Source organism: Dendrobates tinctorius, unplaced genomic scaffold, assembly GCF_039654945.1.
Source record: "Dendrobates tinctorius isolate UK_male_01 unplaced genomic scaffold, ASM3965494v1 ptg000134l, whole genome shotgun sequence".
Lineage (NCBI taxonomy): Eukaryota > Metazoa > Chordata > Amphibia > Anura > Dendrobatidae > Dendrobates > Dendrobates tinctorius.
This window is the reverse complement of record NW_027361802.1, coordinates 18,908,356-18,922,847: the sequence shown is the minus strand read 5'-3', so window position 1 is coordinate 18,922,847 and position 14,492 is coordinate 18,908,356. Positions and strand designations below refer to the sequence as shown.

Genomic DNA, 14,492 nt, shown 5'->3' with positions numbered 1-14,492 from the left:
TCATTGATGACAGTTACATAAAATGATTATTTCGCTTACTTATATAGTGCCATCATATTCTGAAGCATTTTTACAGACATTATCATCACTGTTCCTATAAGCTCACAATCTAAAACCCCTGTCATTATGTTTTTGACAAATTCATTGTCAATTGATATAGCGTGGAAAAAAATACCAAAAACAAGGGCTCATTTGCATACACAGGTAGCACTTTAGGTGGAAGTGGAGAAACACAGGAAATACTTTAGAAGGAGAAACTTAGCTAAGCACTTTAGGAGGAGAAGCACAGGTAGCACTTTAGGAGCAGAAACACGGGTAGCACTTCAGAAAGAGAACCACAGACAGCACTTTAGAGGGAGAAACACAGGTAGCACTTTAGAGGAAGAAACACAGGTAGCACTTTAGAGGGAGAAACACAGGTAGCACTTTAGAGGGTGAAACACAGGTAGCACTTTAGAGGGAGAAACACAGGTAGCACTTTAGAGGGAGAAACACAGGTAGCACTTTAGAGGGAGAAACACAGGTAGCACTTTAGAGGGAGAAACACAGGTAGCACTTTAGGAGGAGAAACAGGTAGAATTTTAGAAGGAGAAACACAAGTAGCACTTCAGGAGGAGAAACACAGGTAACACTTCAGGAGGAGAAACAGGTAGAATTTTAGAAGGAGAAACACAAGTAGCACTTCAGAAGGAGAAACACAGGTAACACTTTAGGAGGAGAAAGTATTGGTCTTATGATCCTTCCTCATGTATGGCATAACCCATACTGGTCATCCTTTCTACTCTGTAAAGAATACATGACCAAACTACAGTAGTACCATTGGCATTGGAAGAGTAGTGTACAGTGTTCTCTTATAATTATTAGTGTTTTTATTATTATTGTTATTACTACTATCACTCTACAATATTTTGTTGCTCTTTGCTTTTAGTTTCTTTCTTGCGAAACTATTAAAATTGCAGTGGCTGTCCAAACAATGATCATCTCTGAATAACGATGGCATTACCCACAGGAGTAGATGTTACTTTGCTGTGTCCTGAAGGGTTTGCATCTGGATATACTTTAACAATACCCCTATCTATGGATAAGAATAATTGACCAACACAGCAATTATTCCACCTCTGACCATAAAAGAATATCCTTAAAATCTGACCTTTTGGGGTACTTGAGAAGGTTAAGAAACTCGACAGTGAAAGAAATGGAGAAGCAGAAGTAAAATCAATAGTTGGAATTTCTCACCAGCAAGTTACAGAAGCATATAAACATCAGCGCTCTTGGGAAGAGACTTAAAACACAAATGACTCGCATTACATGGATGTGTTGCATCTTCACAGGTTTAGTCGGTTAATGCACTAGATGTATAGCGTCCCTCTCGTGCTCTAGTGGCGACATGGTTTCGCTATTAACAGACTGCCATGCTTATTTGCATATTAACGACATATTAGTGTGAACATCTAAAAAGAAATACACATAGCACACATATACATGAAGCATATAATATGGTCAAACTTCCAAGAATACCTCTATTGGGTTTAAGAAATTATGTTTAATCTGAAATGCCAACATTTCGAATACACTCACTGATTCTCACCATATCTGGAAGAGGGGCAGCATGGTGGCAACATTGGAATGGGCAAGGATCAGTAATGTGGGTATGCTGCATTACATGTGTTATTTTTGCTTTACAGACTACTTGAATATATTTTATAAAACAGAAAGAGAATATATTTCTAGTTCCTAATGAATGGAGAAAGTGAAATCATCTTATATTCTATTATTATAAACTGGTCTATATAACTATCACAAGACTAATAACGTTTGACAGTTTAATTTCTTTATTTTACTCACTGATATAGCGCCATTAATTCCACAGCGCTTTACAGATATTATTGGTACTGTCCCCATTGGGGCTCACAATCTAAATTCCCTATCAGTAGGTCTTTGGAGTGTGGGAGGAAACCGAAGAACCAGGAGGAAACCCACACAAACACGGGGAGAATTTGGATTTGAATAAATGTCTTAAAGTTTATGCATGATACCTCCACATCAGAGATCCACTTCAAGAATTTGTAAAAAAAAAAAAAGAGAGGTAATAGATAAATTAGGGTGGCATGGTGGCTCAGTGGTTAGCACTGCAGTCTTGCAGCGCTGGGGTCCAGGGTTCAAATCCCACCAAGGACAACATCTGCAAGTTTGTATGTTCTTCCCGTGTTTGTGTGGGTTTCTTCTGGGTTCTCCGATTTCCTCCCGCATTCCAAAGACATACTGATAGGGAATTTAGATTGTGAGCCCCATCGGGGACAGTGATGATAATGTCTGTAAAGGGCTGTAGAATTGGCTCTATATAAATGAGTAAAATAAACAAAATAAATAGGTTACATAGTTAGATTATTTCTTTCCTTTCTTGGTAGAATTTTGTCATTTCATTTTGTACTGATGTTACATGCAAAAATATAGATAGTATAAAATGCTGCTTTTCCTAGAAGTCAGGCATTTTGGAGGCCTAAAACATTTTTTTTCATACAGTAGAAATTAAATATGCCACACAAGGATGATGCCCATATAACATTGCCATAAATGAACTACTAGGGAGAATTAACTTCTCATATTTGGCAAATGGTTCCATATATTTAGAAGTTAGGATGGGTACAGTGAGCACTTTTTCTGTAGGCCAAGCCTTTTGTAGATATCATAGAAAAAAAATTCTTTTTTTGTGGAATTGTTTTTACTTCACGAGTTTAAGAAATAAAGTTTAATTTTGCATAACAATGTCCCAGCAAACAACATATGTTGATGTAAACGTTCTGAATAATCTTCAGAGGCAAAACTCTAAGGGTAAAAATGTAGAAGGCTTCTACAAACCCAACATAATATCATTTTTTTTGTTATCTGATAAGGATTAGTTCAACCTCTGGCTTCAAGTGTTCCCTCTACAGGTAGACAATGGGATTTCCTACGGCCTGTAAATGACATGGACTTGTGATATGGAGTAAGTTTTTATAGGCGGTTCCTTTCATGTTTCTGAAAGGTGCCCAGTAAATGAAAGTTTTTATATTGTAATGTCAGGCAGAAAAACTGTAACGGCTTCTATGTTGAAAAAAATCACCTATCCAATATCAAAACGAAATGTCTGAAAAGTTAATTAAATTAACCAGATTTTTCAATTAGAGGAAATATCTAAAAACTCAAACATGTTGCGTTACCTTTAGGACATTATGGCTCTATAATTGAGCATTAATTTGCTTAATAAAAAAAAATAAACATTCCAGCCATTGTAAAATTGCAAGGTTTTATCTACTCCTAACTTCTATCTTCTAGTAAACTCATGTAATTATATTTAATAATGTAAGCTATTATACTGTTTATACCTAGCATAGCCTAGGAACATTTACATTGAGTTATGGACCTGAACTCATTAACATTATGCCATAGAAATGTACAAAAGTCTGCTTTAATAAAGTGATAGGTTTCTAAGTGACTTTACCTCCCATTTCTATAACACTGTAGACAATCACTTACTGTATATTGGAATCACAACTATACCATCACGTCAAAACATCAGCCATTGACAGACAATAGATATATATCTCAGAAAGGTTGATTCTGGTCCACCATGGTCTATAGCAATAAAATATGACCTCCATCCTACATCAACATCTTTGGTTCGGTGTTCCATAGATTATATTTTAATTCTACCCCAAAAGACATACGAAAAGCTTAGATTGCTAGCCCCACATTGATGACAATGTTTGTAAAGAGCTGTGGAATATATTAGCGCTAAATAAGCAAACATAATAAATAATACTAAAGCTTGAAATGGGGAACGTCTGTCCTTAAATCTGAAGATGATTGACATGCCAAGTATATATTGGATTTCATGGAGCTACAGCACCAACAAAAGAAGACAAACAAGCGGGAAAACATACATAATTATGAAGGTTATGAGTTCTACAGCCATGCGTCTTTGAGAAAGCGCCATCATTAAGTGTCCAGACGACAATCAGTGCAGTAACTAGGTTGCTCATTGGTCCAGACAGTGTATTTTCCAGCCAGTCTGGAAGTGTTCATTTACGGCGTTGATTCTGAAAGAGGCTGTCACACAGTCATGGTCTGATCATCATGGCCCATGTCTATGTCATTGTCTGGCCATGGTGTTGGTCTAAGGAGAACTCAGTGTAACTATTTCATTGTCTGTTATTTACACAACTGTTTTATTTAGCTTCATTTGCCCAGGATGCCGTTATAACACCTGTGGTTTCCCTCAATGTAGACTGAATAGCTAGGGTCATGGGTTGAAAGGGCAGCATATGGGCCATGCAAGGGGCTAGTTAATGCAACCCATTATAATGGTGTACTGGTTAAGCTCATTCCTATTCATCAGATGATTAGTTCAATCAATATTTATTCCTGTGTGCCTCCTTTGTCTTTAGCTACAAAGCAGACATCCTTCAGTTTGAGAGCACAAGCCTTGTCTAGGGTAAATTCACTGCTTTATTTGAAAGAAACAAATTGATTTATTAGGCAGCGAAAGACACTTTCATTTGATGCTCATCAGTTCTGTTTGAAACGTCCAGCCGTAGAAAGAACAAAGACGCCAACTTTTATATAACTCATTTAGTTGTTTTTTTAAGCGATTTTGAATAATAATTGGAACATTGTATTTGTTACTTAAAATTTAGGGAATAAATTATTACAATTAAAAAAGATACTTATCAATGTGAATTAGAAGTCGTGTCAGCTGCCAAAACTTTTTTTAAATGAAATCTTGGAGATATCTCCTGACTTGAACAAAGTGAAATTTACATATATATTTTTTGCTAAATTTACTGTCCACATTCATTGGTCGTATGTCAGATTTTACCTACTGAACTCCTAACAGGTCCAACTTCATAGGAACGTTACACTCGGGCTCGGGAAACGATAATGCAGAGGGAGACCATATTATAAATGACTAATGCGTTGCTGTATTAATTATGCAAGTTGCATATAATATTTATATACACTTGCTTATCTGTTCTCACATGCAACTCAATCCGTGCACGAGACGAAAACATTGTCCAGTGGACATTGGGAAAGGAAACGGTTCAATTTTGCCTAACTATAAGTTGGAGAAGCGAGGGATTTCACGGAGTGCCAGCAGTGACAGGGTTACATGAGATGGACTGAAAACAGGACGCAGCAAGTATACACTAAGGCTGACAAAGGTGTGTGACTACCTAGATCCAGGCAAATAATGAGCAATTAGCGGGAATCTAAAAATGATTTTTATCACAAAGCAGCTTCCACTTTAATCTAGTTTTGCTTTAAAAAAAATGAAAAATCCATAAACTGATAGGAAAATATTTTGCCTCGTTAATCACACATCGTTTATGATTTTTTTTAAATACAAAACTAATCCCGCTCAACAGACAACTTCGGTTAAAAAATGATATCCAACACATGTAATAGTAATATAAAAAAGGCACAAACGCCGTGACCGACAGCAGTAACCTAATGCTCCCAGTTTTATGAAAGGCCGCTATACTGATTGTATAGTTTTTGTCTCGTTAAATGTTCCATCCCCATTACTAGAGAACATCCGCTTGGTTTAGTTAAAGCTGTCAGACAGAGTGCAACGTTGAATCGTTGAATGCACCACAATGCTGCTCACTGGAGCAGTGTTGTGCTGAAATCATTATAAAAATCACACTAATCAGGGTTTGTGTTATTTCTGGATGATATCCTTACGCCTTATATCTTTGCGGCCTGGGATACAATATTACAATACAATAGATACATTTCGTCAGTGCAATCACTAAGAAGATATATATCTTGGTTCTGGCTGTTTTCCAAAAGCAGGATTTAATAGAAATATTAATTGAGCATCGGTTTGTAAGATAGCTTCTGAATGCTAGGCCTCTGAGCACAATTATTTCAGGATAAAAAAGAAAATGTGACTAATCAAGGTTGTCTTGTACTTTCTGGTGTTATATAAACTTCCTTTGAGATTGAATTCTGCCTTTCTACCAAAGTAAAATAAAACCGTAATAGGTGCAGAGACGAAAACAAGACCAGACCTTTATACTGTTTTCTATAGATAGATATATAGATAGATATATCTGGGATAGATAGATAGATAGATATGGGATAGATAGATAGATAGATAGATAGATAGATATGGGATAGATAGATAGATAGATAGATAGATAGATAGATAGATAGATAGATGTGGGATACATAGATAGATAGATAGATATGGGATAGATAGATAGATAGATAGATAGATAGATAGATAGATATGGGATAGATAGATAGATATGGGATAGATAGATAGATAGATAGAAGATAGATATGGGATAGATAGATAGATAGATAGATAGAAGATAGATATGGGATAGATAGATATATATTAGATAGATAGATAGATAGATAGAAGATATATATGGGATAGATGATAGATAGATAGATAGATAGATATGGGATAGATAGATATATAGATAGATAGATAGATAGATAGATATGGGATAGATAGATAGATAGATATGAGATAGATAGATAGATAGATAGATAGATAGAATATAGATATGGGATAGATAGATATGAGATAGATATGGGATAGATAGATAGATAGATATGGGATAGATAGATATGGGATAGATATGGGATAGATAGATATGGAATAGATAAATAGATAAATATGGGATAGATAGATAGATAGATAGATAGATATGGGATAGATAGATAGATAGATAGATGTGTGATAGATGGATAGATAGATATGGGATAGATAGATAGATATGGGATAGATAGATATTAGATAGATAGCTAGATATGGGATAGATAGATATGGGATAGATAGATATGAGATAGATAGATATGGGATAGATAGATAGATATGAGATAGATAGATATGGGATAGATAGATAGATAGATAGATATGGGATATATAGATAAATATGGGATAGATAGATAGATAGATAGATAGATAGATAGATAGATATGGCATATATAGATAATAGATATGGGATAGATAGATAGATATGGAATAGATAGATAGAAAGATATGGGATAGATAGATATGGGATAGATAGATAGATAAAAATGGGATAGATAGATAGATAGATATGGAATAGATAGATAGATAGATAGATATGGAATAGATAGATAGATAGATAGATAGATAGATAGATATGGGATATATAGATAATAGATATGGGATAGATAGATAGATAGATATGGAATAGATAGATAGATAGATAGATATGGGATAGATAGATATGGGATAGATAGATAGATAGATAGATATGGGATAGATAGATATGGGATAGATAGATATTAGATAGATAGATATGGGATAGATAGATAGGGGATAGATAGATATATAGATATGGAATAGATAGATAAATAGATAGATAGATAGATAGATATGGGATAGATAGATATTAGATAGATAGATAGATAGATATGGGATAGATAGATAAATATGGGATAAATAGATAGATAGATAGATAGATATGGGATATATAGATAATAGATATGGGATAGATAGATAGATAAATATGGAATAGATAGATAGATAGATAGATATGGGATAGATAGATGATAGATAGATAGATAGATAGATATGGGATAGATGATGCAAATATAGATATGGCATAGATAGATATATAGATAGATAAATATGGGATAGATAGATAGATAAATAGATAGACAGATAAGGGAAAGATAGATAGATAAATAAATATGGGATAGATAGATAGATATGGGATAGATAGATAATAGATATGGGATAGATAGATAGATAGATAGATAGATAGATAGATATGGGATAGATAGATAGATATGGGATAGCTAGATAGATAGATAGATAGATAGATATGGGATAGATAGATAGATATGGAATAGATAGACAGAGAGATAGATATGGGATAGATAGATAGATATGGGATAGATAGATAGATAGATAGATATGGGATAGATAGATAAATATGGGATAGATAGATAGACAGATAGATAGATAGATATGGGATAGATAGATAGATATGGGATAGATAGATATATAGATAGATATAGATTGATAGATAGATAGATAAATATGGGATAGATAGATAGATAGATAGATAGATATGGGATAGTTAGATAGATAGATAGATAGAAGATAGATAGGTGATAGATAGATAGATAGATTGATAGATATGGGATAGATAGATATATATGGGATAGATAGATAGATAGATAGATAGATAGATAGATAGATATGGGATAGATAGATAGATAGATAGATAGATAGATAGATAGATAGATAGACAGTATGTTATTTTATAGGTCAGCTGCCAGCTAAGGCCAACATGAGTCATATCAATAAGCTTCTTCTCAAATGACCTGAAGAACCAAAAACTAATTTGTGTAGATCTCAGTGTAGCAGACACGTGGGCATCAGTTTAGATACTGTACTTATTTATAAAGGAAAGAACTGATTGGATGAATGGAGAAAAGTCTTACACAGCTCCTATGTATGAATATTTGAGCCAACCATCTTACATAATGGAATCATATGGCTCTTCCACTACATCTTCTATTGTTTACCAGATAAACCAATGTAACATGGCTGTGTAACATTGTGTACTTGAGTTAACGTGGTGCCCTGAGTTCACCTGCAGTCTTATGTAAAATTACACAAGTTAAATAAAAATAAATCTTTATTTTTATATAGCGCTAACATATTCCGCAGCGCTTTACAGTTTGCACACATCATCATCACTGTCCCCGATGGGGCTCACAAACTAAAATTCCCTATTAGTATGTCTTTAGAATGTGGGAGGAAACCGGAGTGCCCGGAGGAAACCCACGCAAACACGGGGAGAACATACAAACTCCTTGCAGATGTTGTCCTTGGTGGGATTCGAACCCACCACTAACCACTGAGCCAACAGTTGTGCTTAGAGTAAAACTAAGCCCTACTACTCTTCTGCATCATGTTTATCAACAGAAAAAAATCACTCTTTTGAATCTGATTTAAAAAAAAAAAAATACTACTAGACTAATAAAAAACCCTGTCATTATATAATGTAAAAAAATGAAAACCACCTTCTTGATGACGGTCTACCCATCTCATTTTGTGTTTATAAACAGCTCTGTAGTGTATTGATATTTTATTTGTATATATTTGTGATTCTAACGCAAAAAATAGCTTTTAAAAAGATAATAATGGGATGAAGAGAATTGCTGTAGGCCAAGTCTTAGGGTTTCCTTCCAAATAAGTGTAATACTTTACATTCCCCTTAGAAGTGATAGTTTACGTATTTCCCAAGACGTATGATTATAAATCTATTAGACCTATGGCTATGACATATAAATCAAGGTAGCTTCTAATATTGTATGTGAATGAAGTGTGAACCAGCGTCTACTTTTCAACACCATGGACCTCAGGTTCATCAGTGATCAGAACTGGTTGCCCCCAGAAGTGTAAATGAGTTCCATTATCTCTCCATGCCTACCTATTACCATGCCACACATCTCTCTCACCATTCCCATTCAGGGGGGTTCAGACATGATCACTTGGCTTTGATGCCAAAGAAACTGTCATGATTGATGTTGGGCAAAATGCAATACAAGGGACAATAACAAGCCGTATCACATTTTGCCTTCTACAGTATTTGTAACTCCACTGGCTATGAAAAAAATCCTTGATGTTGGCCCTAGATCAAAATGTGGATGAATGTGAGTTCAAAGCTTTTGCTACAATCCACTTGATTGCACACAGCAAAAAGAGAGATTTGTGTGAGGATGGGAAGGTGCATCAGAGAAGAGCCATTGTCGCAAACAATCTAACTATTACCTTGATATGACAGTAAGCCATTCTGGACAATGTGGGATATTTGGATAATATCACTAAATTGCCTGACGATGATATATATATTATAATATATATATATATATACATACACACATACATACATACATATTTATATATACATGGATTGATCTGCAGATAGACCCTGCACACAGAGAGGAACAAGTTCTGACCCTTTCTGCACTTATTAAAGAGTCTCCTGCCTATGGATCTGCCTCTGCTTGTTACGTCTCGCAAGATCTTTTATCTTGTCCAGCAGTTTGACAGCCAATTTACTTGCGATCCTATTGATCAAGAACCAAACTTATATTCAACTGGTAACATCTTTTGCAACTCTGCAATTAATGTGTGCAGTGACCACTGGAAACATCCCGCTCTTTTCCTCTCCTTTCCTTGGCAAGTCATTTTTTTTTTCCTTAGCCAAGCAACAAAAATACAATTATCACTAAATCCAAATATCCTTTTTATTACTATAATTGCTTCAAAATCCCTTCAACTAAGCAACCTCGCGCTAATTTGTATGCATTATTCCAGAGATAAGCGCCAGATCAGCATCTTTAGCTGCTATTGTGATTGTGCTGGTAGGAAATAAATAAAGTGAGGGACCCAGATTTTTTAATTAGGAGCTAACAACTTTTCTGTAGTATAAACAGTCACCTGATAATAGTAAAGTACATTAATACTAATGGCCAGTGATTTCAGTGCTTAATGAAATCAGGATGCAGGACAGCCAATTATTATCTTGGGGGACCAATTTTTGATTGCTTACGACAATGATTTTCATACGAAATTAATTGGGACATCAATGATCCTAAAGTGATCAGATACAACCACCCAAAATCTATCAATCAATGGTAAAACTTATCCAATTTTTTTTGAAGTTGTGTAATTTTGTCCCTATTAAATTCTGACACGTTCTTGATAACGTAAAAAGCCGTAATTTTGGATCCTACACCTCCTGGTTACGAGAAGAATATGGGAATTGTGGCCTGTTACATAGAGATAACAAATGTGAGATTATTGCTTTTAATAAAAGTCGCTATGTGCATCCAGAGAGCTATATACTTTATTTGCTGCCCAACAGCCTTGTGCTTGGTTACCTCCATTATGTAGCAGGCGCTTGTATAAGAAACTAGGTTACGGTATCGGTAACAATTCACGTAACCGTATGAACACCTGTCATAAAAATTAGCACATAACATAAGGCTAAAGTTTAGTGAAATCATTCTTATAATCATATCTATTGGTATTACCATCTATCCACAAAGTACTTTTGTTACTTCAACACGTATTCTTCGAAGAACATACCCAAAGCATCTTCCATTCTGTAATGGATGTACATAAACTATGGGCTACTTATAAAGTGCAATAATTGCCATCAGCAAAATAAGTAGTCCGGGTTTAGTACTCCAGCTTTTTGTTAATTGTAACAAGTCCGTCTGCGGCACACCAGACCCCCGATCCTTCCACACACAAACACCGCTCCAGTGGACATGTCTCCGCTTGGAGAGATCATGCCGCCATTGACCTGGAAGAAGTGCCTGATTCAATTGGGATGCACAGACATAGAGAGATCCAACCTACAGAGTAGTCAGCAAATGCAATAGATGAGTGTAGAACAGCAATCAAGCTCTTGTGCCAGGGGAGACTCTCTTAAAACAATTACTAGCCACTCAGTACATGAACTTAAGGGACTATCCCTTCCAGGTAAGTGACTGGATCCAACCTGCAGATTTCAAGTGCTACCATAAACAGCGTCTTTCCTTTTCATGGCCACACACAGTGCAATTTTGGGGAAGATTTGGAAAAATATTGACCACTTTGATCAAATATTGTACACTTTTTTTGCATTTCACTTAATTTCTTTTTGACTATATTGGCCAACCAATACTGAATAGATACAAACAAAAGCCGTCTTCCATAGCGTGTCGACATCGGACATTACCTGCCTGAATCCTGCTCATGCAGGTACTATACACATGGTAGGGTTTTTAAATACATCGGTTAGGGACTGCTCTGAGATAGGTATACCTTGACGTTTGGTAGAGCGGCTTAGTATACATTTTTTTGCTAAAAATGTATCAACCAAATACCCTGATTTGTTATCATCTTTTTACTAGCAATTGCTGTTTACTGTTACTTTTTTACAACAGAGTATTTTTATACGTTTGTTTTACTGTGTTTTTCAATACTGAATAGATACCTAATCTGTGTTGGGATATCTTTCCAAAGTCTCAGACATAATCGGTCAATAAGAAATATAGAAATGTCGACAATATCTGATCAATCAATTAAAATACTAATTAATGATGAGTTAGTACTTATTCTTTTCGGAGGGTTCATTACATCTTTAGAAACAACTGTACTGTACATGGGAAGCATTGAGGTCTCTAGACGTAGTAATCATCCAACTACACAAAGTAATTCGAAAAATGCCCTACACGGTGACGGGGCACCGACAAACAGTGACGGGCAGAGAACCATAAACTATTGGGATGAACCCAAGTGTTGGCACCCCGTAAGTGCCCTCCAAGTGCCCCCTTACCTCGCATGGTGGCAGTGAGGCGACAGACTTCTCTCTCAGCGCAATCATGAATATCCGAGGCTAGAGAGTTAGCAGACAAATGTCCTCGTAGAGACGGAGAGCAGCCGATGTAGTGAGCCAAGCATCCCTTCCTTCGTCCGTCGATCCGCACGCCTTTCTTCGCCTTGCTCTTCTGTGACACCGCTCCAGATTTCTTTCTGATCACTTGCACGGATGAGGAGGGGGGCTGGATTATGCAATGGGAAGCAAGTGAGCTGCCACACACAACAAGCTAACCAAAGGCAGAGAAAAGGAAGAGAAGAAGCAGGGAATAATGAGAGGCTGTGTGCAGGGAAGAGCATGTGGCTTTTCACATGACATCTGTGTCTGTTAACTGTAGGTGCAACAACCACTAAGAAAGTTGAAGGGACATGACCATTGCAGGCTCATAATGCAAATCCTGTTTGCTGTGGATCAGTAGTCCGCCCCTCTACACAGGCTGGGGGCCGCCCGCCCATACAGGCTGTAGAGTCTCAGTTTGTTCCTTAGCCTGACAGAAAATATGTTAACTCCGCTGCTGTAACAGATACATGAAAGCAGTTATTTCATGTGGAAACATTCAAAACATCCTGTTGTCTGCTCATATAACTATCCACATACCTCCCACCTGACCCCTTATGACTGACAGCTCTTCTTTTACGTCATAATACCCCAGGACTGCTTTCACTGGAAATTGTCATTGTATTAGCTGGAGTTCATATGACTATACAGATACATTCCTTTCAAGATTTGCAGAATATTTCACAAAACGCATATTTTACGTGGTTTAGTCCTTTGTCGGGTTGTTTAAGTAGCATGTCACTGAGCCTGAGCAGAAATTGCAAATCAAGTATAAATGAGTTTGAGAACAGCGGGTGGCATATCATGCCTCCCAGGTCTTAGATGCCAAAGGAAAACATGCAAGTGTGCTATAGGGTACATCAGCTAATTTTTCTTCGAGTCTCATAGAATCCTCTATAACATTAGCTCTCAGTGACTGATACAATGCATCTAAAATAATTGCGTCTATAGCACTCCCAGCATTAGTAAAATGCCCCTGGGTATCTCTGTGTCTGAAAAATTTGACTCCATATCCCTTGAACAAAATATTCACCCACAATTCACTCAATCAGCTGTAGTACACTCAGTGCCTGTGTGACTACTTAGCCACATGAACCCAGTATTATCCACAGCATCATCCCCTTTACTCCCAGTCGGCCACTGTGTCTCCAAAGTCATTCATAGTGCCTCCAAAATACGTGACCGTCCCAGCCATCCTAGTCCCTAAATTTAGTCACCCACACTGTCTACCATAGCATTTGCAGAGTCAGCTACAGTATTCCTTGTCTTAATCAGAGTTCCTTGTTTGAATAAGATTGCCTGCAGTAACCTACACTACCCTCAATGCCAGCCATAGTGCCATCAGTTACAGCCATAATACTCTCAGTTTTTGCCCTAGTGCCAGAAAAAAAAATGACACAGCTACCATTTCCCAGTGTCAGCTACAGACAGATAAAAGCCTGCCACACTGCATTTTCAGTGCAAGGCATTGTGCTCCACAAAACCAAAGTAGTGCTCCCAGTGTCAGCCACAATGCTTCAAGATTCGAATACAGCATCCTTAAAGTCAGTATATTAATATTAAAAATGAGCGAATCGATGAAATGCAAAAATGTGCTGAATTTTAAGAAATTGACGGGGATCAGCAAATTTGAACTATTTCTGATATGTCAAATACGGCAAGCAAATTCAAGCCACCATTTCACATATTGCAAAAAATACCAGTGTAACGCAGGTGGATGTAGACCAACTGCACCATGAGCCGGGCTTACCGTGGAGGGGGTGTGACTAATTGTCTACTGGGAATTCACAAGAGCCTCTGATAGTTAGGATACGCTGGGACTCCTGTAGACACCAGGCACCACTCCAGTGCAGTTCCCAAGACTGCAGCAGCTGACCCATGGATCAGAGCAGGTATACAAGGTACGGAGGGGTGAGACAGAAGCACAGTCAGACGATCCGGGGTCAAACCAGGCAGCACTGGTTCAGAATAGTAAGCCAAGGTGAAGATGAACAGGTAGGCAAGCTGGGTCAGACAATG

The 14,492-nt window shown here is 36.9% G+C and overlaps 1 protein-coding gene across 2 annotated transcripts in view; it reads right to left on the bottom strand.

The window, feature by feature from the left end:
* The window catches only part of RORB (RAR related orphan receptor B), a 299,661-nt gene extending 286,766 nt beyond the window's left edge, over window positions 1-12,895 (bottom strand). Inside the window, exon 1 of one of the 2 annotated variants that reach the window (XM_073543755.1) lies at window positions 12,375-12,895. In XM_073543755.1, the coding sequence (XP_073399856.1) occupies window positions 12,375-12,381 (7 nt within the window). In that variant the 5' untranslated portion in view covers window positions 12,382-12,895. The remainder of the gene's footprint in view (window positions 1-12,374) is intronic. The other variant, XM_073543754.1, reaches the window with a different exon arrangement.
* Window positions 12,896-14,492: the final 1,597 nt, after the last annotated feature.